General features: G+C 40.8%; 1 protein-coding gene across 2 annotated transcripts in view; it reads right to left on the bottom strand.

The window, feature by feature from the left end:
- otud5a (OTU deubiquitinase 5a) overlaps positions 1-22,250 on the bottom strand; it is a 29,993-nt gene that overhangs the window by 5,669 nt on the left and 2,074 nt on the right. Inside the window, exons 1-8 of one of the 2 annotated variants that reach the window (XM_061838015.1) lie at positions 21,768-21,846; positions 16,095-16,188; positions 13,626-13,690; positions 12,507-12,663; positions 10,862-11,010; positions 9,440-9,625; positions 5,133-5,337; positions 1,953-2,024 (exon numbers count right to left, since the gene is read on the bottom strand). In XM_061838015.1, coding sequence (XP_061693999.1) covers positions 1,953-2,024; positions 5,133-5,337; positions 9,440-9,625; positions 10,862-11,010; positions 12,507-12,663; positions 13,626-13,690; positions 16,095-16,131 — 871 coding nt within the window. In that variant the 5' untranslated portion in view covers positions 16,132-16,188; positions 21,768-21,846. Of the gene's footprint in view, positions 1-1,952; positions 2,025-5,132; positions 5,338-9,439; positions 9,626-10,861; positions 11,011-12,506; positions 12,664-13,625; positions 13,691-16,094; positions 16,189-21,767; positions 21,847-22,250 lie in introns of those variants that run through there. The other variant, XM_061838007.1, reaches the window with a different exon arrangement.

Below are 22,250 nucleotides of genomic sequence, written 5' to 3'. Positions count from 1 at the left end.
TGCCTGTCGTGACGGCAATTCCCAAAGACAATGGTGGATACCAACGGTGAGGCATGCTGTCAAGCTGAAGGAGGACTCCTATCGGCCTTTTTGGCCTGTGGGACTCCTGAGGAAGTCGATAGGTACTATCTGGCCAAGCGTAATGGAGCTTTGGTGGTCGGTGAAGCAAAAACTCGGGCATGGAAAGAGTTTGGTGAAGCAATGGGAAAGATTTACGGATGGCTTTAAGGAAATTCTGGTGCACCATCCAGCATCTCAAGAGGGGGAAGCAGTCCACCATCAGCACTGTGTATAGAAGCGATGAGGTGGATCAAGCCACGCATATACACAAATAATGCAGGCTCATCTACTAAATACAGCAAGCATCATTCACCAAAGATGCACAACGTATTGTATCTCTATATGGTTGGTCATTCATAAAAACAATAACTTTGGCGATAATAAACCAGAAATGTTCCGATCACGTTATTGTTTTGCACTAGAGTCTGTTTTTAAAGCCCCACTATCATGAAATGCATGATTTTTAGTATGTTATTAAATGTAAAAAAGGCAGCCGGAATGGATCCATCTGTTTTTTCACCACAAAACGTGAATTTGACTTATATGGCTTTTTGTAACTCCCGCCACGAAAATCCTCTCGAGGGATTTGTTTTGGAGAAGAAGCAGGAAGTGACGTTAAAAGCGGCAGAGCACTCAGGCGGTCTCGTGTGCTTATACTAGTTTTACCTGCGGAAAGGTAATTCTTTCTTCCTTCGTGTTAGCCAAAATGCGGGCTCGTTGTATTGTTGGATGTTGTTCGAACACTCGACAAGATGGATTTACTCTTCATACTTTTCAAAAAGTCCCGGTTTGTCGTGAAAAATTGATTGCACAGGTAAAAAGGACGACAGCTTTGTAGGTTCCAAATGACAGGTAGGTGTGTATAGAGCTACTAAAAAAATACAATAGTTGGGAGGGGAGGGGCCTAATCCTCTCAGAACGTAACTAACGATTTGCGTACGTAAGTCAGGTGTTCTAAATGTGTTGATGTGCTCGTTAGCGCCCCGGAGTTCTTCGGCGGTGCCGCCTCCACTGCGGACAACTTTGGCCGGGGTGGCTCATCCATACTGTCTGGGAGTCTGCTGTTAGTTAGAAGTGATCCGCATATCATCTAAATATGGCTCGAAACGATAGGGTAATATTGCCCCTGTCATTTCACTTGATTGTGAGATGTTCTCTTCTTCAAAAAGAGCTTCCGTGTCACAAGGGGTGTCAGAAAAATCCGAAAATTTCTGTTGTTCCTCTCCCACAGCAAGGGGCCACTACGTGTTTTCAATGGCTTATGTCCCAGTGTACCATATGCTAATGACATTAAAGGGAATATTATGCTCATATTTATTTTTTTGTATAGACATTGAAGTGAATAATGTTATATATTTTTTTAATTACAGTATCTATTTTAGAATGTTTATAGGTATGACAGTGGGGCTTTAAGTACCTGCTGATACCGGGTCATGATTCAATACCTCCACATTGCATTGAGATAAATAAAGAGTACACATCCAAATTACAAAGTACTTTTTTTACTCTAAATTTGAACTACTTAAACCATGTATTTGCCAAACTCAGGGTACTTATTTTTTTATTTTTTGGGGGGGGTATTGAAACTACTCCCCATAGCAATTTGCTCAATGGAATATTGTATTTTAAGTTCTTCAATGGATTGCCCTTATCTTTACCATTACAGTACCCAAAGGACTTCACAAAACCTCACATTTACTCATTCACTCATACACAATGGGTGACTGCTGCCAGGGCCACTGGGAGCAAATTAGGGTTCAGTGTCTTGCCCAAAGACACTTCGACATAGATAAGTTGTAGCCGGGATTGGAGTCACTGACCCTTCGGTCATTGGACGACCTGCTCTACCTACTGAGCCACAGTCACCCAAGTGGACACGCTATCTTTCTTACCAAATGCTGTAGGTGACATCTCCTGCATAATGGCTCTGTACTCTAAATGATGACGGCTCGGATTACTGGGACCTGCGCACACAAAAAAGACATATGATAACAGACAAAAAAAAAACAAAAACAAAAAAAAAAAAAACACGCACGCGCAGGCACATAAAAGTGGCCCAGGCAGGTATGTCACGTGCAGGATTTCAAAATTCCTGTATATGTAGGAAACTTTCAATAGAAATGAATGGAAATATATGAGTTTATACTACAACCAGAAATTTACTAAATTGAAGGTATTTTGACAGCTACTTCAAGACTCTCACACTATTATTTTGTGTGACATAGGAGCGCCGAACTTACCAAAAAGACAAAAAGTGCTCCTTTCTTTCAAAAGGAAAATAAAAACATTGTTTCTAGCTTTTTCTATTTAGTATCAAGCGGGAGAACAGGGGTTGATTTCACCACCAAAAACAGGTTTCTGACCAAAGAGCAGAGAAAACTAGAAAAAAACAAACAAACAAAAAAAAAACCATCAAGCTGAAGAGTGACTTTGACGCTAATATTTTTTAAGTCACCTTAAACTATGACGATACACAGAAAAGACAAAAGGATTCTGAGGGCAAAACAATGCTTTAGATAGTTGAACCTCACCATTGTGTGTGTGTGTGTATGGGGGGGGTCACCAGATAACAGACAATTGTTTAATTTGAAGTACTTCTTTGAAGCCATATGCACCCATAGTACTTTATATTATAAAACTATTTTGTAGGTTTTTAGGCTAGACAAACTGTTACTGAGTCAAAAATCATATTTTCCAGTCTCCAGAGACTTACGCTTTGCATTCCACAGAATTAACAACCCAGTCATGCCGCTTTTTCTCTCTCTGCGTAGCGCTCTAAGCACATAAGACCATAGATACAACAATCATCACCATGGTCCCACATCAATCTCCCAATCTTCAACATGGCTGCCATCTACGCAGGGAGGCACTTCTTTTGGAATTAGATCTAATCATATTGTGTGTGTCCCCCCAGAAATACATCAGTTCATCTCTCAGTCTCCACTGCGCCACAACCCCAGAAAACCAGAATGGTCACCACTGGAACCAAAAGACTTTTGTCAACGGCCATAATGTAAGTGACAATTGGCAATTATTTCTGGACGCTTTGTTCAGTCAGCGGTGTGTTTTTGTCCAGTATCCATTATTCTGTGGCCCGTTTTAGCGAGGTTCCACTGTATAACGAAGAAACTCCATGTGATTGATACTGACTCACCACGTGGCGAAAGTTGTACCGTCCTGCTCATCATTATTGGCACCTCTTCATTTTTTTTCATCACCTATTTAGTTTTTTTTGTAAACTTAACTATTGTAAGTTCACATAAAGCAAAATTGACACCCCTCAACATTGGGTGGCACACCCTTTTGCAGCAATGACAGCCTCCAAACGTTTCTAGCATCTATTTTCTTTTTGCACATCTCACATTCTTCCTTTGCAATTTGTTCTAAGGTGGTGAAGTTCTTTCTAGCTGCCCCAAAGATTTTCAATTGGATTCATTGCTGGGCATTTTAAAACATTTTCAGTCATGTTTTTTTTCCCCTGTGTACTTTTGGATGTGTGCTCTGTGTCTGTCTTGTTGAAGGACCCATGATCTTTGCTTCAAACCCAGTTTTCATACATTGGATAAGGGATTTTGCTCTATAAATCTTTTGATATATATTTATGATACAGTCAAGGCCTCCAGTGCCAGACGTAACCAAACCACTCCACCTTTTTAAATCAATGCCACAGCATAGCAAAAGTATTCAGGAGAGACTTTGACTACACCACTCCAGTCTTCTTTTTCTTCATCAATTCAGAGATGGACTTGCTGGTCTGTTTTGGATCATTGCTTTGCTGCGGAAGCCAAGTCTGTTTCAGCTTCAGGTCACAAATAGATAGTCTGTCATTCTCCTTCAGGATTTTTGGGTAGACAGTAAAATACATGATTTCCATTTATCATAGCATAGCTTCCAGATCCCAAAGCAGCAAAAAAGACAGACAAGCACACTGCCAACACTATATTTTACTCTCGGTATGATGTTCTTTTTCAGAAATATGGTACTACTTTGACGCCAGATGTAATGGGACACACATCTTCCAAAAACTTTGTCTCATCAGACCAGAGTATTTTCCCCCAAATTTTGGAATTATCAAGAGGTCTTCTGGCAAAACTGAGATTGGCCTTAATGTTTTTTTGTTTTGGAATGCTGTCATTTTTGCCCAGTCTCTTTCACATGATGGAGAGTTATGAATACTGACAACTGAGCCAAGTGAGGACATTCTTTGAATGTTCTTGTGAGGCCTTTTGTGATCTCTTGGATGAGTCATCCCTGGACCCTTGGGGTAATTTTGGTCGGCAATTGAAGGAAAGATGAACGCGGCCAAGTACAGGGATATCTTGGATGAAAACCTTCAGAGTGCTCAGCACGTTAGACCGGGCTGACAGTACTTCTTCCAACAAGGCAATAAACCTAAACACCCAGCTAAAATAACAAATTTGCCCCCTCGTCTTTATACTCAAAACAAAAGCTGTGCTAATCTCAAAAGTACAGTGATACAATCTACGTGAATCTGTCATAAAAGTAGTTCCCAAACCTCAAATTCACAGATAAGCTTGGCGAGACCCCCTTCTCTGCCCATCTTCTGGGTGAATGTATACATCAATGGTAGTAAATAGATTGCAGTTGACAGATATAAACATCTCTGGCATTGAATGAATTAATAGGTAAGTTAAGGTTTGCTGTATGTTTTTCTAAACAAAAGCTATCATTTTGGTGATACTTGTCTGTGTGCTGCGAGTCAAAATTTGAGGTTTTAGCCAGGTTTAGATGTGGCACGGTGCAAATTGAGATTTTAAAAAAAGAAGCAACCACGGTAGTGTAAAGCCTTGGCATGTGTGCAAGGAGAACTGTTTTAAATTGATGTCTCACATAGGACAAAACTAAATGTATTTATGCCTCAATATGATATATGAATATGATATATATTTTTCCATTCAGTTAGCCTTAAATTGCCACCAAAGAATTTCCATAGAAAGTTTCCAATTTGGAATATTTCCCAGCCTCCCAAGCTTCCCATGAAAATGTCCTGGAAATTCTCCAGAAATTTCTAGAAAAGAAAAAAAACTTTCCACCCCTTTGTAGCCTGTTACCTGGCGCGCAAGGTGAGGGCGGTTTGTTGAGGACGAGGGCGGCGCCGGCGGGAGAAGGCGGCTTGATGATGCTCGATGGGGCGCTGGTAAGGTCCGAGTGAGAGGGGTCTGAATCTCGTTGCCGTGGCGACCGAGCGGCCCAGTCTTCCAGGCCACTGGAGGCCGCTGCCGTGGCTGAACTGCAGGTGGCGCTGGCTTTCCTGGGCTAGAGGGGGGGAGATTACAAGTAATAGACAGTAGCTACTCCATCAGATGCAAAGAGATTTGGGTCGAAACTGATGGCGTAAATGGCAGACTTCTTGAGCAAGTAACACGGACTGCTTACACGTACGTTACTGCCAGTATTGTTTCATCTGAGACGGAGTTTGGTAGAGCCATTTATATGGATGAGTAAAATATCCTGGCATCAGTATAATTGTCCACAACTGTGCTGGAACAAATATGAATTGCTTGTCTTTTACTGTTACATTTAGAAAGAGTAGTGTTGTTACAGTTAAGGGATGATACAGACCTTCTGCATCAAAGGATACATGATACTCACTGTCTTAACTTCTCATCGCTAAGATATTACAAAAATTAATTGGATCTAATGGGGGACCTAAACTGGGACTAGCTAACTGTTGCCTGATTCTTATAAATGCTTCTGTGACTCAGTACTTTTAAATCAAATTAAAGACTAGTCAACTGGATGAAACCCAAAACATCTTGAGAAGTTAAGTCCTTGATTTGTTCTGAGCAAATGTCTAGCAAAAAAAAAACAAGATACTGCTGTTTTCAAATTATGTTATACTTAAAACTAATTTTTAATCATTCTGTGAAAACGTTTGTTAGATGGTAATCAATCTCACCAGATTAGGTTACATATGATCCTGGCTACTATAACATTTCTAAAATATCATTAATATTGGGCATGATATAAAAAAGTAAAAAAAAAATTAAATAATTGCTCCTCTTCAAATTCAAGGTGAAAGGGCATGATAATACGTGGTTCTGACAATTTAAGAGAGAGATCAAGAAAATAGATCTTGCTTGGACAACTGGAAGAAAATCCAAACATAACTCAGATTGGTAACGTTTTCATTACCTAAAGAACAAGTGTCTCAAATACACTATATTGCCAAATATTCGCTCACCAGCCTTGATTCTCATCTGATCTCAACTAACATCCACCTCTTAATCATCAAGCCATTTTCCAAGCCGCTTATCCTCAGAAAGGTCACGGGAGTGCTGGAGCCTATCCCAGCTAAATTTGGGTGAAAGGTGGGCAACACCCTGAACTGGTCGCCAGCCAGTCGCAGGGCACATAGACACCATCAATGTGTGGGAGTTGATCCCACCCTGCCCGCACCAAAGTCAGGCGTGTGTTACACTACATCAGTGCCATTGTGTCTTAATCAATATGGTTTAGTAAAATGTTGGTCCTGTATTTACCACTATAACAGCTTTAATCCTTCTGAAAAGGCTTTCCGGAATGTTTAGGAATATGTGTCGGGAACTTTTGACAGAAGTGTATTTGTGAGGTCACAGTGATGTTTTTGGCAAAAAGGCTTAGAATTATCATGAGCAAGTGTCGGACAAACTCTGCAATCTGCCTTTATTGTTATCTAAAATGACAGCAGTTTTTCCTTGTTCTGAATTCTGACATGACTAAAACAATGTTTTCTAAAATCAAAGAATACAGATGGTGTCTGTCAGCATGTTACACTTAATGGGAAAGTAATTGAACGAGTTCCTATGCACAAATACCCAGGACTTTATTTGGAAGAAAAAGTGATTTAAAAAGCATTTTTTGAGTGTCTTACAAAAAAATTGCTTGTGAAACTTGGTTTCTTTAACAGAAGTAGTATCAGAAGTATCTTGGGGTCCTGATTACGAGTGAGGTAAGAATGTTGCAGCAGAGAGACTGGAGGATTGGTGCAGTGTCAGCAGTGATGCAGAATTGGCTTCGGTCTATGTTAAAGAATTAACCGTTCAATGTACGTTCCTACCCTCAACTATGGCGCTCCCGCGGTGGCCTCCGAACCTTCCTGCCAGATGAGCGCACCCAAGCTCAGTGCATTTTGGTTTCTACATAGCCACGATGCATGGTGCAGGTGCGCTGAAACTCCACGGGGCTTGCTGGTCCCAGTACTTAGGGTAGTTGACAATGGTCTACAGTGCCTTAGCCAATCAGGACCCAGAACACGATGCAAGTTTTCCCTTAGCGAATCAGGATACAGAACACACAAAAAAATGCCTGCTACACTGCAACAAAATCACACACACACACACACACACACACACACACACACACACACACACACACGCACACGCACACACACACGCACACACAAAAAGTCCATGTAATAGTGAGGCTGCTTAAAGTGAACCGCTTTGTAGCGCGGGCACACCATAAGTATGCTTTGCTTTCCAGCTGTCCTCCTTCATAGTTTAAGGCATATTACCTAAGTGAGGACTGTCAGATTTTGTCTCATGCTGCAAACAAAAGCCTTACATGAGTCTTGCACGGGCATTCAACTACTACGTCAGGTTCTTGATGAATGGCAGTTGTCAAAAACATTACGCTAGTGACAACGTGGCAAAAGAACCATCACAGCTCAAGTTGGTAAATTCCCTCCTGTAAAATGTTTCGCCCACAAACTGAATCTTGCATCTCCGGGAGCACTTAATGTACCCATGCGCTCAAGGGTTCTGAGAAGAGTGAAAAATATCAACAATCTATCATTGCAGTACTACAGTAAATCACTGTTGGACAATGAAACAAAAATGTCTGGGCCTCAAAAATCACAAGCAAGTAACTGATGTTTATACAATGCAAAACTCTGCAAAGGACAGAGTTGAGAGGTTCTTGGTACAACAACCTGTAATTTGTTACAAAGGAGGCAAGCACTTTGAGATTCGAGGAAACAAATCCTACAGTGTTTCTCTTTGCTCTAGTAAATGTGCAGCTCCTATTAAATATGACTGATACCATCAGAGACTCACTCATGATCCATGAGATCAAGGATGCCATGAAAACAGATCTCCTCAAGGGGTAAAAAAGTGAGAAGGAAAATATCCTTCCTACAGACTGCCTTTTCTCACAGAACAAGAAAGATTGTCAGCTACAGAGAAGAAAACAGAAAAGGCTGTATCTTTGCAGGTAATTTCACAATGTTTCATCAAAAATTGTAAAATTAAAACATAATACAAAGCAACAAATTAAAACACACGGCAAAAAACATTTTGCCTACAAGAAATGAGCTTTTGCATAAGATAAAATGTGCTGAATCATTGTATTTATTTTTTATTCAAACAAAATGAGTGTTAATGAGAACAAAAGTGTATAAAGCACCTAAGGGAAAAGAAACTTCTAGAGAAGAAACAAATGTGGAGGATGGACCCTCCTGCTTCAAAGAGAAAGACCTCATCCCTGCTTGTGACTTTGCTGGGACAGTCGTTCGGTGACAGTAAGCTTCAATAGAACCAAAGACCCCTGATGCTAGGGCTGTAGAGGAAATGAAGCGATATCCCCACACCTGTCTCTCACTGAAGACCCTTTAAATTGGTGATGCGTCCATCAGATAGAGTGGGTTTTCTCGACTGCATTCGATGTGATCACCGCAAAAAGAAGTACTATTAAACCTAAGCATTTCAAACAACTCAGATTCTTACTAAAGAACCTACAAGTTGCGAAATGCTAAGTAGTCAACCTGGTGTGCTATGTTTGGGTTATTCAGGAAGTGCCTTTAGCGAATGCTGCTATTTTTTTAACTTTTTCTTGTACATTTCGGCACTTTAGAACATTTTGTTTTAGAAGATGATTTTTAGGCCTATGATTTATATTTACATTTTGTATGTTTACAATTTGATTTCATGGTAACCAATTTCACATTATGATACTGTGAACAAGTACTGTACAATTTATATAAGATAGTAGATTGATGCTATTCACTTTGTATTTATTATGATGTACTTGTTTGACTCCATATTCCGTTAAGGCAACACCTGAAGGTGCATCGGCAACAGTGACTCTCCTTGCCCACATGTGGACGCATTGCTGTACCTTAGATGTGCTATGTTTTTTTTAACTTTGCTCAAATGATTGTATTCGAAGCTCACACTCACCTCCAATTTTTGCTTGCAATGCAAAAACAACAAATAGATGAATGGCGACCAAGCAATGGGCTATAACTTTAAAAACTTGTAAGATGGGACACTCGTAATTCAAGGTACCATTGTATTTTTACTTTTGTTGTTATTGTGCACATAGAATCTCAATATAAAACTGAGGCTACAAAATCATAGTATCCATTGTGAGGGCTGACCTGTCGGGCCTGCTTCTCCTGGTCTCGGAGCCACTGCAGGTACGACTCCCTGGCCACCTGCTCCTCGATGGCTTCGCACGTCGCCTCCCAGTCGCTCGCTCGCTTCTTGTCCTCCAACATCTGCTGCTCGATCCATGATTCCTCAGACGTCTTGATGGCTGATTTCATCAGGGACTGGTCTGCATACTAAGGTCGTAGTTTTAAAGGGGACATAATATGTTCAAGTTACTTTTTCATGGATTGTATCTAAATAGTTGTGACAGGAGTGGCTGCCCAGGTCAATCTTTGGTTACGTGAGCCTTCTCCAGTTGTGTAGATCTACAGCTCAGCTTCAATGTGACCAAATAGCTGTGCTAATTCGCATAATAAACAGACCCACAAAAACGTTCTCTCCCAATTCCGAGCTGGAGCATTCCTACATCAAATTACCGCTGCATATTAGATGGAAATCATCTTACTCAAAGCATTGTCTTTAATGTTAATAGGTGACATGACGGTGAGAATGAATTACAACAGCTAATCTAGGCGGAACAGTGGGCGATTAATTAGCATATAGTTCCGGGACAAAGATTTTGCCCATTTCCTGATTTCAGTTTTTTTTCTATCACACACAAAGGTTTCAAATCATCAAACCAATTTTAATCACTCAGAGACAACCCAAGGTAATACAAAATGTGGTCCTCAAATGACAACACTACTTGACCCCCATCTACCGCTTATTATTGTTAATCATCATTCTTATTTTTCTTTCTTTCATTTCTTTTTTTACATTTAAAGTTCCCATTCAGTGACAGTGTGAATAAGAGTGCGAATGGTTGCAGTGTCTATATGTGCCATGCGACTGACTGGCGATCAGTTTAGGGTGTAGTCCGCCTGTCATCCGAAGTCAGCTGTGATAGGCTTCAGCGCCCTCCAACCTTAACCAGTATAACCGGTGTTGAAAATGGATAGAATGAACTTTTTTTTCCGATTGTTTTAAACTTTGACAAGGGTGGATTTGACCTAGAACAATAGAGGGGCATGCAACTCACCAATTATAGGGAAAAAAAAAGAACTTGCTAAGTCAATGTAACAACTGTAAATAAGGCTGATAAATCTACTGTATTAGGAACAGAAACAATGAAATATGTATGCTGGGTTTGTTTTTATTTTCATTGATTTGATTGTAATTCAAGATTAATACAAATACAGAAATTATTGAAGCTTTATTTTATTATTTTTATTTCTATGAATCCTGGGTAAGACGTCCTATCTGTGTGTTTTACAACTCAAACAAATGTTTGGCCCCCTCCATGGCTGGGATAAACAAGTGTAGTTTGCATATTTCAGGTGCGGCATTTATTTGTTCAGGTGTACCTGTTAGAGCAGGGATTGCTTTGTACGTATGAAAGGACAAATGAAAAACTGTGTTCAAGAGCATACCCCGGGCTTGAAGGCGGGCAGGCCGAGGCCAACCCCGATGGTAGCCTTGTTTGGGTTGACCACGGAGTTGTAGTGGATGCTGCGGTGGTAGCTCACTCGGATTGGCTCGTCATTGTTTTGGTGGATGCCATGGAAGGTGTTGATTGGCTCTGTGGTGGGAAGAGGAGGAGCTTAGCATTGAGGCAAGTGATGGCAGGTACAAGGAAATTAACGAAACGAAGTCGGGCTGCCTGCAACTATTGAATATTCTTTTAATCAAGGATTCTACTACGCCATCTATTATATTGGATAAAATTGTTTTTTTTTATGAACAGGTATATGACTTGTAGGTATTATCTTTGCCTTATCATCACGTTCCACTGTAACATGAATGACTTTAAATGTTTATGGCTTCCAAAGGTGAGGTCGTCCAGATGACGTGACATGGGATTCAGCTGTTACCTTGTATATAAGACTAATTAAATGTAATCAGATTTCTTTTCTTTTTTGGATTTTGTTACAGGCTCATTCCAAAATTGAATAAATTCACATTTTCCCTCTCAGAATTCTACATGCAACACCACTGAATGACAATTTAATTTTCATTGTGAATTTTGTAGTTACATTTTTTTATAAATGTATTTTTAAAAAAAAAAAAAAAAAAAAAAGGAATTCAACAATTATTCACAGACTTCACCATGATGCTCAAAATTGAGGTCATGATTCCACCGATTATCCCTGAGAGGTTCTTACACCTAAATTGGATTCCACATGTGATAAACTTATTGGGGATGATTTGGAAAGGCACACGCTGGTCTCTATAAGGATCCGCATGTGGCTGTGCATGTCAGAAGACAAACCAAGAACGAAGTCAAAGGAATAGTAGACTACTAAGGAATCTGTAGACTTCCAAGGCAGGATTGTCTCCAGACATACATCTGAGGAACGGTACAGAATAAATTCTGTTGCTTTGAAGGTTCCAATGAAAACATCCACCCATTTTCTGAGCCACTTATCCTCACGAGGGTTGCGGGAGTGCTGGAGCCAATCCCAGCCGTCATCGGGCAAGAGGCAGGGTCCAAACTGAACTGGTTGCCAGCCAATCGCAGGGCACATGGAGGCAGACAACAGTCGCACTCACAATCACACGGGGGGACAATTTGGAGTGTCCAATTAATGTTGCATGTTTTTTGGGATGTGGGAGGAAACCGGAGTGCCCGGAGAAAACCCATGCAGGCACGGGGAGAACATGTGAACTCCACACAGGCGGGGCCAGGACTCAAAGCCCGGTCCTCAGAACTGTGAAGCCAACGCTCTGCTCTACAGCTGGTCCACCGTCCCACCCAATGAGAACAGTGGCCTTCATCATCTAGAAATGGAAGAAGTTCAAAACCACCAGGACTATTCCTCGAGCTGGCCGTCCATCTAAACTGAGCAATCAGGTGAGAAGGGCCTTAGTCAGGGAGGTGACCATGAACCCGACGATGACTTTGTCAGAGCTCCAACAGTCCTCTGTGGAGCGAGGCGAACCTTCCAAAAAGACACCCTTCTCTGCACCAGTCCACCAGTCAACTTTGCATGTGGTAGAGTGGCCAGACGGAAACCACTCCTTAGTATAACTAACTTTAATAACTTAATGAATGTAAAGAGAACAAGAAGAAGACACCTGTGCCGTACTGGTACACCTCCACTGGCCTGTTGTACATTTCTGCCATGGCCTGCATCTCAATGTGGTTGCCATGGCAATTGTTTTTCCTCTTCCTGTTGATGTACGTTGTGAAGTCCTCTGTGACGTAGTTGGAAAAGTAGTCGGCATTCTTCATCTGCAAAGAAAAATTCAGAGGGGGGAAAAAAAGTCACTTATGCCATAAAAGCCATTACTTTTTTAAACTTACCTTTAATTATTACTTACTACTTTTGATATTATTATAGTATGACATCTTTTGGATAGACATGGCACATACTTGTACCACAAATGTCTTTTATTTCTCCTGTTACCAAATTTCAATACATATTTCTTGAACTGTTCTGTTGCAGAGAAAACACTACCTGAATCCTTCTTCAACCAGGAGTGGACCAAGACAAATAAAATTTAACAGTGAGTGTTGAACAGAAACCTCCGTCATGAAATCAGTCATTAGTCCATCATGAAATCATAAAACATTCAAGATATTTTTTGCTGAAATATCTTGGACTGAAAAGCAGTGTAAGAAAATGAGGCACCCCGCCAAGACAAAGACCCAAACTGCACATCCATAATCTCCCAAGAAAAAGAAGAAAAGGAAAAATGTACTGTTTCAAAATGGCCAGCAATGAGTCCTGACCTCACTCCAATTGAAAATCTTTGGGGGGGACGCTCACCCCTAGAACTGTTCAGAAAACTAGAAAAAATTGCAAAGAGAGAAAATACCAACTGAAAAGTGAAAAAACCTTACAGTTGAATATGCGGCCAAAGAGTGTGCAACCAATTAATGAGGTGTGCCATCATAGCTGCACATGCGGTTTTTTTGTTTGCCTTTCCTTTGAAATTGCAAAATCAAAGTTGAAAAAAAATATTTTTTTGTTAAATTAATTTGGACCTCTACTTATAAGCTCCTAATGAGATTAGTTTGGTACATTTACAGGTTATCCAAAAAATGAAGGGCTGCCAATAATGGTGGGCAGGATTGTATATATAAACAATGCAATTATAAACATTTGAAGTAAAGAATTCATTGATAAAGTATTTGATCCATTGAAAAACCTTTTTAAGGTAATTTAAGAGTGATGTTGGAGTTCCACTCACCAGGTAGTCCATGCAGTGCTTCCTCACCACCTCGTGCATATCTTGATCCCCATATACCTGGTCAGCTGACAAATGCACACACATATTTAATGTTGCCAGCTAACTTTCCAGGGATATTACTTGCATGATTGTCTGATCAATCGCAGTCAGTTGACAAAGTGACAGTAAAAATCCCTTTCTCTTTTCAAGGGGAAATTTGAGATGCTTTTCAGAAGTTGCCAAACTGATAGGGAGTGAGCCCTGACAGATGTATTGACTGCCTAAAGATGACCCAAGATGGCGGCAAAAGATTACTTTTTGTCTAAATGAATCTCCTTAATTGATTTTAACAGTTTTTAGGCACCAATTTCCCAGAGAAGCCTAAGCATAACAAATCAAATTAGTGAGTATTTCAGGGAATAATAAAAGATAGGTTCTGAAAACAATATAAAAATCAGTTAAGACGTGAAAGTGCAGCGGAAAACCAGCTAAATGTGCTGCAAGGTCCTTTTTGGAAAAATATAATGTGGTACCTTAACTTATGAGTGAAATTTGTTCCGTGCCTAGACTTGTAACGCGATTAACTCATATATCAATTTAATACCTTATTGTTTCTCGAGACTCTGTTAATTAAATAAGTGGTTCAGCAAAGTGTGTACGGCAGTATCTGTGTTTCATCGACAATATCTGTATTTTTTGTGCAGACATCTTTACAACGCAGACGGTTTCTGTCAAATAGACAAGTGGTTAAATTATTGGCTGCTAACATTTTTTACTGTGTACATCATTCATCAGCCGAAAAGAAAACAGTGAGAATGTTTACACGAAGGATAAAAGGATGCAGTTGTTCTCAAACAATCGGAGGAAAAAGAGATAAGGAGACACAGGGTGCAGACAGACTCATTTCGGTCATCCAAACAATCAGATGAGCAAATGACAAATGAGATGAGCCAGCATGCTAAATCCCCAACACCTTTGCCTACCCCAATGGAGCCAAGCCCAATGCAAAATTCACTCTCAACTAGCCCGAATGCAAAGATAGGTCTGACGGAATGGACGGAGACTATTGTCAATGTTGGAGTCCAACCCTCACCCTGCCAAGATCTTCCTCCCATCCCCCCTCGCCTGAAATCTGAGGTTGGAAGAAGCTGGCGGGTACACAATCAGGACATTAGAGCGATGCAGTATTTTAAAAGACACTGGCTTATTTGAATAGCCAATGCGAGGCACAAACGTACTTAAGGATTTCACCCAGGTACATTTGAGCTTAGGATGGACTTGGAAATGTATGCATGTCTCCACATAGTTACCACACCACTAGTGGTGAGAGAGCATGTGTATGCTGGATATTGAAATAGACAGTTTCAACAGCTTGTTATCCACTTTGTTGGTGAGAGAGGGGTGACAGGGACAGGTGGACTCTGAACAGCCCATGTCCTATAGAAGTGACGGACCACTCTTGTAGTGTTGATGTTCAGCTTTATGGGGTGCCAAAAATCACAGCTATAACTTTAATAATTGAAAAGTATCGATATTCCCAATACGAGCCAAGTATTTGCTTGGAATTGGATCACTACTGAAACAGGCAGTATCACTCACCTCTATTTCCAATGGACATTTCTGACCCGTCAATCACTCGTAAAATAATAGCCAATCAGATAGCCGCATTGTCTTAACCGCTGGCTTGACACACCCATGCCGCCATGTTGTCCCACAAGCAATCCTGGTTGTCAGTAGCGTGTACTTGGAAAAGTTAATGTTACGAAGAAAATGGTCCTCAAATGTGCTTGGGGAACGTGGAATTCTGATGAAAGATATCCTGCTAGGTTTTCCAAAGCCTAAAACACAGTTGACGAAGTGTCTATTTGCCTATTTGTATCACATCAGACTTTTAAGACAGAGCACTGGGTTCCATTACGACCCAAACTTTTTCATCTGACTATGGTATTGACTGAGTTCATCACCATTGTTTAAATGCACTTGTACAAAATCGAACCTCACTCACTTAAAGACTACAATGATATTACTCATGATCTTTCCATGTAAAAAGTACTCACCCTGCTTTGCATGTGCAGTACGATTCCACTATTTTATCCTGTTGGAGTTCCATATGAAGTTTGTGAGGTGTCAAACTTTTCTGGATCGATTGCCAACATTTCGCTGTAACTCTGACATTGCGTCCTGCTCCGTCCAAAATCTTAATTTTGTGTACATATCCTTGCGTGAAATAGTTGAGACCTTTCTGTAGAACTCTATTGGACAAGTTTGACGCATTTGGCAAAAAACACACCGCAATATTATCTGGAAGACACGATAGATAATCGACTTCAAACTTGTTCTGTTCAGTCGCCATTTTGTAAGCTTGTGGGACATGGCAAATGTTGCTAAGAGGGGTGGAGCTTAGGATCACCAGTCAGAAAGGTCAATTGCATTGGTTTTCCAAACATGACAGTGACACCTAGTGGCCATCAGAGCAAGCATATGACTCACCAACAGCCCTGAAGAGACAAGCTCCGTCCTCCTTCATCTTCTTGATGACAAAACCTTTTTTGTCCCGCAACGCTTTTTCGAACCAGTGCTCCTGCTATAAAGACGTTCACGTGCACAGACACAGACAAACACACACACACACACACAGTCACAAGTCAGAGTCAGAACTATTATAAATATATGGCTTGATCTCTGTGTCACTATCTCAACTCTAAGCTTTGACAACAATTTCTGAATAACAGATTTTGAGAATTGTGCTTTAATTTTGACTTAAAGCGGTTTCAAATGTAATTTTGAATGGTAAGCAACTCATATCCCCTTTAACCATGATGTTCGCAGATGATATTGTGATCTGCAGTGAAAGCAGGGAGCAGGCGGAGGAACAATTAGAAAGATGGAGGCACGCATTGGAAAGGAGAGGAATGAAGATTAGCCGAAGTAAAACAGAATATATGTGCATGAATGAGAAGAGTGAAGCTCCAGGGAGAAGAGATAGCGAGGGTGGATGACTCCAAATACTTGGGCTCAACAATACACAACAATGGTGAGTGTGGTAAGGAAGTGAAGAAACAGGTCCAAGCAGGGTGAAAAAGTTGGCGCAAGGTGTCTGGTGTCTTATGTGACAGAAGATTCTCTGCTAGGATGAAGGGCAGCAAAGTTTATAAAACAGTGGTGAGGCCAGCCATGATGTACGGATTAGAGACGGTGGCACTGAAGAGACAACAAGAAGCAGAACTTGAGGTGGCAGAAATGAAGATGTTGAGGTTCTCGCTCGGAGTGAACAGGTTGGATAGGATCAGAAATGAGCTCATTAGAGGGACAGACAAAGTTGGATGTTTTGGACACAAGGTTAGAGAGAGAGCAGACTTAGATGGTTTGGACATGTTCAGAGGCGAGAGTGAGTATATTGGTAAAAGGTTGATGGATGTTGTGAGGGATGACATGAGGTCAGTGGGTGTTACAGGGGAGGATGCATGAGATGGGCTTCGATGGAAAAATATGACACGCAGTGGTGAATCCCTAACGCGACAAGTTGAAAGAAAAACAAGAAGAAACTCATCTTCCATGACCAAGTCAAATAATTATTTGTGTGAGAACATGTGAGTGATTTCGTTTATGATTTTAAACTCACAATAGTTCAAGCCATGGGCGTGGTCTTCCCCTGCCCTTCCTTCTTTTGGATCCATACTGAAACACCAACTTTTTTTTTCTTTTGGTTACTCTCTTGTTTTTCTTGCTTTTCCTGTATTGATGTGGGTTGTTTTCCAGCACTTGCTGGCAACACACTAGCCGGGTGGCCCCGGGGCACGCCCCAACCCATTTTCTTTTGTCCGGGCTCGGTCACCGCCGACACACAGCCCGGGATGAGGATGGACATGGCTTCCCAGCCAATTTGTGGCGACCGCTAGGCGATCAGAGCAGGTAGGACCTGGTATGGTTTTGGATGAGCGTGGTTGCTCTGAAGTTGCCAGCAAGTTACAAAACAGGCAGGAAGATAAACAGTCATAACTCCCCAAACAAGGCAGTAACACAATCTTTCCAGTGCCCCTTTGTTTTGTTTTGTTTTGTTTTGGTTTTTCCTTTACCATTATTCTTCCTGCTTTAACCAACGCTGCCTTCATGCTCCTGAGGTCCGGGAAAGACCATGCCATCTGCAGGTATATGCCACAAATTGCAATGCTTGCTACAGGGAACCACAACAAGTGCCTAATAATTTTGAGAAAATTACTAGCTTCTCACTTAAATGCATTAAACGCCAATACACATTTATTCTAGGCCAGCACCCACACACACACGGCCTTTTTCCATTTTTGTAAGCATGATTTTCTCTTTTATCATTAGTTTCTTTCCCCTTTTTGTAGTTTGCAGTCCTAGCTACGTTTAATGTAGATAGTATTAAATTCCATCTAAAATTTTACTGCGTGTTGTGATGCGTCTAACTTTGAGTACCGACAGCCTGTGTACATCAAGAACTCTATTTAACGTGTGGCAACCTTCCAATTTTTGGAGACTCATTAAAAGTTTATCATTCCTTTTTCACAAGTGTAACATCTAAAAAAAAGGAACGTGGTGCCCCTTTTTCGAGAAAAACACGAAGCTGGAAGTGGGATACAAGTGTTCAACTCCTCCGAATTTATTTCCCCGATAGATTATGTTTTCACTCAACCCGTATCGGCTACAATATTATTATCAAGGTGAGAAGTGAAAACATTGTACAGGAGGTCCTCATTTACAACCAAATTCTGTTTACACGTTGGTGCGACACCTCATCTCTTGTTTCAATATTTTATCATCCAAAAGGAAGCCGTCAATCTGCATGGCTTGACACGTCTGTATGACTGTTGCCAGCTCTCACACGCACTTCTCATTTTAGATGATTTGCACAGGCGAAGCAAGGCACGCACATACAGTTGAAGCCAAATGTTTACATACAGTGTGCAAAACCACACATTTCATTTTTTTCGTCTCAGTGTTTGAAGTCAAACCAGACTAAACCGCTCCTCTTTCAGGGCAATTATTTAATTTTGTGAAATGCCACAATAATATAAGGGAGAGAGGGAGAGGGAGGGAGAGAGAGAGAGAGAGAGAGAGAGAGAGAGAGGAGAGAGAGAGAGAGAGAGAGAGAGAGAGAGAGAGAGAGAGAGAATATTATACATTATTTTTTTCAAGGTCAAATATTTATAATTTCCTTAGTAAGGAGTAGCATTACCTTTGAACTGCGTGACTTTTGGGTAACCATCCCCAAATGTCTGACAGTACTCTGGTGGAACCCTGGCTCATTCATCCAGACAGAACTGGTGTAACTGAGTCAGGCTTGTCGGTTGCCTTGCTCTTTTCAGATCTGTCCACAGATGAACTGTGTGTTTTTGCAGCATATGTAACCTTCTGGCTTCAGTTGTAAATACATACATGCACTGTGCTGTGAGATAATCCCAACATCACTCCATTGGTTAATAAATTCAACATTAACATCTATAAACTAGTTACCTAATTGATAAAAGATGGATGACCCGATCAACTTTTGTCACGATGTTACGTGTACTTATTGGTTCCACTAAGACCACGGGAGTTAAAGCCCGAAGCACCGCAACACGGAAATACAAAAGACCATTGGAGCAAATACCACACTTGCTGATCTGATCGGATAAAAAGTTCCCGAAACATAAGAGGAGCAACAGTGGATGTCTGCTACAGAGGAGAGGAAAGTAGCCAATGATTTTTCTCAAGTGTACTGTCACTACACAGTAATGTTATTCAAGTATAAGTAAAAAGTAGTCCTACAAAAAAAAAAAAACAAGATTAAAAAGGTACACAATAATTTATAAATAAAAGTAGCGAGAGACATTTAGAGCATTGTAATGGAGTACGAATACCATTACTTCTTAAAAGCAGAAGCGACGGGAGTGTTTTTTTCTGGGTTCGTCAACTCCTCTGACTTATCCTGAGCGCATAGGCGGAAACTCAGGCCAATACGCTTGCATATTACACTATTTTTATTTTCCTTTTGTAAGAAGCGTTTTTAATTATTACTTTTTTCATCTACATTAATAAGATTGATGTTACTTTATATGCCGGCAAAACAAAGTTTCTGTAATTTATGAAAGTTTTTGAAAATTTTTGAATGCAATTATGTAAAACAGTTTTACTGGCACGTTAAGTGTGGAAAGCATTGTGGCTTAATTACTTATACCGAACTTTGCGGTCATAAAACAGTCATGGAGGTTAAAGGACTGACTCACTGAATGACTTAACAATATGTATCTTAAATATTTACATTGGCGCAGCTGGAAACCATTGGCCTCACAGTTCTGAGGACCCGTGCTAAAGCCCAGCCCTCCCTGTGTGGACTTTGCATGTTCTCCCCGTGCCTGCAAGGGTTTCTTCTGGGCACTCCGGTTTCCTCCCACATCCCAAAAAGATGCAACATTAATTGGACACTCTAAATTGCCCCTAGGTGTGATTGTAAGGGCGGCCGTTTGTCTCTATGTGCCCCGCGATTGGCTGGCAACCAGTTCAGGGTGTACCATGCCTCCTGCCCGTTGACAGCTGGGATAGGTTCCGCCACTTCTGCGACCCTCGTGAGGATAAGAGGCTAAGAACACAGATGGATATTTACAATGAAGAAAGAGAACTTTCAACTTCATCTGTAGCTGGGACTGTGAGCTTGTTTAACACGCTGCACTGCTGACGTCATGGAAGCAAGAGCTTCTCACCATGTCAATCACCCACCACTTTGCTTGTTCAACAGTTGTGTAAACTTGTCATATTTTCTCGCTCTTCACATCAAAATCATGATGGCAGGAGCAATGGCGTGTCTCAATATCAAACCGGCAGTGTTAACGTTTACACACATGCCAACACAAATGCACACACTGTTGAAGTCGGACCAAAATCAGCATCCATCTATCGGTTAAGACATTTTAGAGCAGGGGTGTCAAACTCATTTCTGTCACGGGCCACGTTGTCGTTAGTTTCTCTCACAGGTCCTATATGACTGTGAAACCATAAAAATCTTCACACGGCCTTATCGTATTTTCACATGAAAGTTATGAACTAATTTTGGAATCAGAAATCAAGGCTAATGGGATTTTCAATTATTGTTGATGTTCGGTCACATAAAAACAATTGCAATATCTCAACATTATCATTTGTGATATGACAATTTGAAATGTTGGTGCAGATTTTAACAATATTCATGGAAGTTGATACATATGACTTGGCATCACGGGCCACATAAAATCTTTTTCGGTGGGGTGGGAATTCACAACAAAGTGCGTTGTGGGTCAGCTGGTCTAGCCGTGCGCATTCTGTAATTTCCAGGTTTTGTTTGGGGCGTTCGAATACTGATTTTCGTTTGAAAACCGAAGCACAATAAATAAATAAATAAATTAAAAAAAAAAAAAAAAAAAAAATTGTGCGAAAAGCGATTTGCTCGAAAACAGAGGTACCACTGTGCTTGCTGCTATTTTTTCTTTGTGGGTCTGGTACCCCTCATTTTCCTTTTTGGTAAAACATCAGTTCTCAAAGGGGTTTAAATCCGGTGACTTGGGTGGACAGCCAACAACTGTGATAGCATGGACAGCACACGTGGTTGTGGTGCTTCTGGAGATTTGGGGAGTGGCCACATCCTGATGGAAAATGAAATTGTCTACAGAAGGAATCATGAAGTCTTTTAAAACTTTGCTAGACTGTTGTTGTGACCTTGGATTCAAGACAGCAAAGTTTAAAAAAAAAACATTGAACCCCAAATTATGATTGACTGTACACTGGCCCTTAAGTATCTTGGATTCTGTTCCTCAGCGAATGAAAGGCACATTTTACTTCCATCGGAAAAGAGGCCCTCGGACCACTGGCCAACAGTCCAGTCCTTCCCCTCGGCCTGCTTGAGACATTTCCTACGTTGGGTCAGGCACAGACGTTGTTTGACCCGACAGTTCTATCCCATCCCCAGAATGCACCTGAATGTAGTGGTTTTTGAAGCTATGACTCCTGTCTCTCTCCTCTTTGTGTATCTCTGCTAGATTCTTGGATCGTCTCTGAATTATCTGCAGAAGTAAACAGTTATCTCTTGTGGTGCATCTTCTCTTCTGCATTTTGCCCTTCCGTTGGTAAGATAGGACACAGCACACTGTGTACAGCCAAGCTTCTCAGCTACAAACTTGCGTTGCTTACCCATCCTATGGAGTGTATCAATGATGGTCTTCCGTATATTGAACCAAATTGAGAAAACTGAACCAAGCCTAAGCAATTTAACGACACCCGGGGAAACCTGTGCAGGTGCTTCGAATTGAGTAGATGATAAGTGTGTGACAGTTTAAAGCAATAATGGCCTTATTTCTTCACAGTTTTGTAATTTTTTTTAAATGACAGATTTTAAGTTTTATGAGCCAGAAACCCACATTATGTAAAAATAAACAAGTATTACAAATTGTTTAAATTGTGGGCCTGGTATCGAGAATATATGAAATGTTTACTTTTCAATTAAATTGTGGAAATAAACATTTGCAAGCTATCAGAATTCTTTGGAAAGGGTATGTGTGTTCTCCCACCTAACGAAAGTACCCTGGTGTCTATTGTTTACAAATACGATGTATGGCAAGGTCCATTTTGAAGAGGTATCAAGTACGGGTATCTCTATTGAAAAGTAGGGATTTC

The sequence above is a fragment of the Syngnathoides biaculeatus genome, chromosome 2, assembly GCF_019802595.1.
Source record: "Syngnathoides biaculeatus isolate LvHL_M chromosome 2, ASM1980259v1, whole genome shotgun sequence".
Lineage (NCBI taxonomy): Eukaryota > Metazoa > Chordata > Actinopteri > Syngnathiformes > Syngnathidae > Syngnathoides > Syngnathoides biaculeatus.
The sequence above is the reverse complement of the archived record's forward strand: the minus strand, read 5'-3'. Positions and strand labels throughout refer to the sequence as shown.